The following is a 4,623-nucleotide window of genomic DNA, read 5'->3' as shown; positions in this document are numbered from 1 at the left end:
GCTGAGGAGATGCTCCAGTGCCACTGGGCACAGCATGAGTAGGAAAGGCCCAAGCTGAGCCAAGCTGTGCCTTGGGGGTATTTGCAGCCCCATCTTTTGTTTTCTGGCCTAAATACTAAATGAGATGGTGGAGCCCGGAGAAAAAAATCCAAACCCACCCAAACCCCCCCGTTTTCACCCCAGCTGCCCAGCACAGGGTGGGTTTGTGCCACCACCCCCCTGGTGCTGCTTGGGGACAGCACAAACCTGCAGGTCATGAAACCCTCCCAGGAGTTTCCCTGATTAAACAGCATTAAAAATTCATTGGTGATCTGAGCAACAAGCTGTCAGCTGTACCTTTCAGGGGTGGAGAAGGGTGTGAATAAGAGAAGTCCTTCTTTCATGGGAGAGCCCTTTCAGCCTGTTTCTGCTTTTGATTTTGGGGACTGGCAGCACCTCGGGCGTGACAACTGTGGTGGAGCATCCCCTGGGTCAGAGGAGGATGAGGGGATGCAGCAGCACAAAGGATTTCTGTTCCACAAAGAGCTCTGCACTGGTAGGAAAAGCATCTCCTGCCCCACCATGGCCCAGGCAGCAGCCAAGCCATGGGTTAGAAACTCTCCCCCTCCCGTGGGGCCCCGGCATCTTTCAGCACCAAGAAATTACGTGGCAAAGCAGTAGCTGAGCTGGGAGCTGCTGCCTGACCTCTGCTGCTCTTGGTGTGCTACAGCAAAGGCTGCAGGGAAAATCCAGCACCTGGGCAGGTGGGGCTGTTTCCCTGGGATCTCTGGGCACACAGGGTGGGGAGGATCCCCCTGAGTGAGGGGGTCTCACCAGCATGTCCCTAATGCAGCCTGTGGGCAGAGGAGTTGTCCTTTACATGTCACAGCCAGCAGGCACTTGGCTGGAGATGTGGGGGTGATAAAAAGCAGCTCCAGGCTCTTTTCTGATTTTTTCCCAGCCTAGGATGTTCTGTCCCTCAAGGTGCTCAGAGCCAGCAGGGCTGGCTGGGACTGCAGCCCCCCACTCACACCAAAGGCCTGGGCACTGCCACCGCCCCTCAGCAGCACTTGGGGCTTCTCATATGGCAGGTAATGGGGGGGGTAGGGGGGCAGCAGGTGGGAGACGGGTTTGAGAGCTGAGGCAGCTCCAGAGCTGCTGATCCCGTTGGGTGAGGCGCCGGGGAGGGATGGGAGCATTCCCTTGGGGCTCCTCAGCCCAGGAGCAGCTCCTGGGAGCAGGGGGATGATCCCCCCACCCCTGCGAGGGCCCTGTCAGTGGGAGAAGGGGGGTTTTGGAACCAAGAGTCCCTGGAGCGTGGCCGCCGCGCATGCACCGTGCCGTGCCGGGGAACCCGAGCTGGGTCACTGGAGATCCGTGTGCTCGGCTCCCACAGCTCTGCTCCTGCTGCCATGGTGAGAGTGGATTCCAGAGCTTTGTCCCCTTCCACCACACCCAGCCTTTGGCACTGATCCTCTCCCTGGACTCTGCTCCTCTCCCCAGAGTCCAGACTCACCCGAGCGGGTTCCCGACAACCCAAACGGCATCGAGGACGCCGTGCACAGCCCAGGGAGCCCGGCAGCCGAGCCCAGGAGGGGGACACAGGGGACACAGCCCTCCCTGGGACACGTGGGTGAGCTGTTTGTGGGTTTTGGGAATGGGGAGGGTGCCCTGAGCCCTGAACTCCCACAGAATCCACAGCCTTAGCTCAGCTCCTCCCGGCACTGCGGGAGAGGAGCACTGAGCCCTAAAAACTGGTGCCCAGTGACCCAGGGGCTTCACCAGGGCTTGGGAGAGCTGTGAGAGGTGGACAAACCACGCTGGTCCTCTGTCCTTCTTTTAAAGATCCTGCTGAGGCATCTTTTGGGACTCTCTGCACCCTCAGGAGGCTGTTCCTGCTGCTGGGGGTCGTGGGGCTGCTGGCGGGGACGGCGGCTGGGACGTGGCTGCTGGGTCAGTGTGTCCCCAGGACGGCCCTGCTGAGAGTTTGGGGCGTCAGCACTGGTGGGGGGAGGTGATGGGAGCTCCTTGGTCAGTCAGCTGTGGCTTGGGATGGAGAGATGTGGCTGGTGTGGGCTCTGCTGCTGTGGTGCCAGAGAGGCTCATTCCCCTCTTCCAGTGGCACTGCAGGATTGTCCCCAGTGTCGTGCATCCTGGGTGCTGCCCGGGCTGTGTGGGTCCATGTGCACCCCCTTCTGTGTTTCCTGCAGTGAAACACCTGCAGGAGGCTCAGCCAGAGCAGGGGTCCCCCCCTCTGCAAGAGCTGGATGTGATCCCAGTGTGCGGTGACGGGGAAGAGGAAGAGCCCGTGGTCCGGGGGGCTCCCAGTGCAGGTTTGTGTCTTTGCTTGCTGCCAAAAAGGGTGGGCAGAGGGCTTCTGCCAAGCCCAGGAAGAGCAGAAAAGGGGCTCTTTAAGAACAGATATCTCCTGCTGACCCACTAGCTGCGTTTTGCAGTTGTTCTGCTTTTCTTCTGAGTCCTGCTGCTCCCCCCAGAACTGCAGCTCTGTTGCAGGGGGGGATCCCACAGCAAAGACAACTCTTGCAGGGCTCCTTTGCTTGGGACCACCCAGTGACTGGGATCACTTACAGCTTCCAGTTGCTCAAATGGCTTTTTCTGGGGGTTTGGGTGGGTTCTTCTTGCTGTAGCCATGTGTGACCTGCACAGAACACTGCGAAGGGGACTCGCAGGTTGTCTTTAATGGAATGGCTTCAGTGTCTTTCAGAATAAACACGGCAAACTCCCTGCTGGAAGCTCAGCTGGAAGGACACCCTGGCTGGCTCCTGGTGTGCCACGAGGGCTGGAATGGCTCCCTGGGCACCCTGCTCTGCCAGCAGCTCGGGTACCTCAGGTGGGCACGGCAGAGGCAGCTGCTTGGGCCCCTGTTTGCCCCGTTCTGAGGGGGATGATCTTGGCAAAAGCAGGAGATTGAAGGCTGGGGGTTTGTCAGGGCAGCAGGTGGAACCTGGGACTGGGGATGACCCAGGGGACCTGCAGGAACAGCTCCAGAAGACCCTCCCTGCCCGGAGGTCCATTCCCAGCTGCCAGAGCTGCAGGACTGCGGGAGCATTGCTCCCATGGCAGGGTCACATTCCTGATCCCCTTCCTGGGGCAATTCCTGTTGTTTTTGCAGAATGACCCATCAGAAAGGAGTGAACCTGACGGATGTCAGGGTGAACGAGGAGCAGCAGTTCCTTCAGGTCAGACCCCACCAGGAAAGGAGCCTGGAAGACTTGTGGCAGGTCAGGTGAGGGCAGCTCTGGGGGAAGCAGAGTTGGCTGAAGCCTTTTCTTTCAGGCTGAAGAACACGGCAGACTGTGCAGGTACTGTGCAGTAAACAGCCCCTTTGGGAAGTGCTGCAGCCACCCTGGAGCTCCCCAGTGCCCCAGGGGGTTTGGTTGCTGTTTATCCTGCCCAGGAGGATTTATTCGTGCTGTTTCTCTCTGCACAGGAGCAGCTGTGAATCGGGGCGAGTTGTGGCTCTCAAGTGCTCAGGTGAGCGATTCCCTCCTCTCCTACATCCCCAGGATCTCTGCCCAGATCCAGCAGCTTCTTTCTTCCCATTCCACCCTCTCCCCTCTCCCTCCAGCGTGAGGGTGTGGGGCTGGAGCCCGTCCTAACCCCTTGCAGAGTGTGGGCTGCCCCCGGGGGCCGTGCGGGTGGTCGGGGGGGCAGATGTGCCCCCCGGGCGCTGGCCCTGGCAGGTCAGTGTGTGCCAGGGCTCCCAGCACCGCTGTGGGGGCTCGGTGCTGGCACGGGAGTGGATCATCACGGCGGCTCACTGCGTGCACAGGTACCCCCAGTGCCCACCCTGCTGTGCCCCCAGCCCCCGGTGCCCGCTGCCCTCGGGTCAGGGCACGCTGTGTTCTGTGTTCTGTGTTCTGCTCAGCTCCAGGAGGCTCCAGGGCTCTGCCTGGCGGGTGTTTGCAGGGATTGTCACCCACGGCTCCCTCAGGCAGGAGGCCGGGGTGCCAGTCCAGGAGGTTGTTCCCCACCCACTCTACAACCACAACAGCCTCGACTACGACATCGCCCTCATGAGGCTGCGAGTGCCCCTGAATTTCTCAGGTAAGTCATGTCCTTCTGTGGAGTTGTCTGTCCTGTCCCACCATTAAAAGCGGCCCAAAACCGAGCCTCTTCTGAACCTGCCCCTTCAGAGCAGCTCTTACAAAATCAGAATCACAGAATGGTTTGGGTTGGAAGGGACCTTAAAGCTCATCCAACCCCCTGCCATGGACGGGGACAACCTTCCCAAGTTGCTCGAAGCTCCATCCAGGCTTGCCTGGATCCTCAGCTGGCTCAGAGATGTCCCATCTTCACATGGGATGGCTTTGGCCGCCTCGACTTCGACGCCGAGGTGCCGGCGGGTAGACCTGGTGTCCGGTAATAGCGGGTAGACCTGTTGTCCGAGCCCGGCAGGTAGACCTGTTGTTCCAACCCAGTGGGTAGACCTGTTGTCCGAGCCAGGCGGGTAGACCTGGTGTCCGGTAATGGCGGGTAGACCTGATGTCCGGTAATGGCGGGTAGACCTGGTGTCCGGTAATAGCGGGTAGACCTGTTGTCCGAGCCCGGTGGGTAGACTTGTTGTCCCAACCCAGTGGGTAGACCTGGTGTCTGATCTTAGCGGGTACATCTGGTATCCGA

General features: G+C 60.1%; 1 protein-coding gene across 1 annotated transcript in view; it reads left to right on the top strand.

The window, feature by feature from the left end:
- Positions 1–561: 561 nt before the first annotated feature.
- Positions 562–4,623, top strand: part of TMPRSS5 (transmembrane serine protease 5) — a 5,680-nt gene continuing 1,618 nt past the window's right edge. Inside the window, exons 1-8 of the mRNA XM_027699234.1 lie at positions 562–588; positions 1,483–1,612; positions 1,825–1,932; positions 2,190–2,312; positions 2,647–2,830; positions 3,113–3,226; positions 3,431–3,474; positions 3,610–4,047. Of these exons, the coding sequence (XP_027555035.1) occupies positions 562–588; positions 1,483–1,612; positions 1,825–1,932; positions 2,190–2,312; positions 2,647–2,830; positions 3,113–3,226; positions 3,431–3,474; positions 3,610–4,047 (1,168 nt within the window). The remainder of the gene's footprint in view (positions 589–1,482; positions 1,613–1,824; positions 1,933–2,189; positions 2,313–2,646; positions 2,831–3,112; positions 3,227–3,430; positions 3,475–3,609; positions 4,048–4,623) is intronic.

Source organism: Neopelma chrysocephalum, unplaced genomic scaffold (genome assembly GCF_003984885.1).
Source record: "Neopelma chrysocephalum unplaced genomic scaffold, ASM398488v2 Primary Assembly neopelma1_138, whole genome shotgun sequence".
Classification (NCBI taxonomy): Eukaryota; Metazoa; Chordata; class Aves; order Passeriformes; family Pipridae; genus Neopelma; species Neopelma chrysocephalum.
The sequence above is the reverse complement of the archived record's forward strand: the minus strand, read 5'-3'. Positions and strand labels throughout refer to the sequence as shown.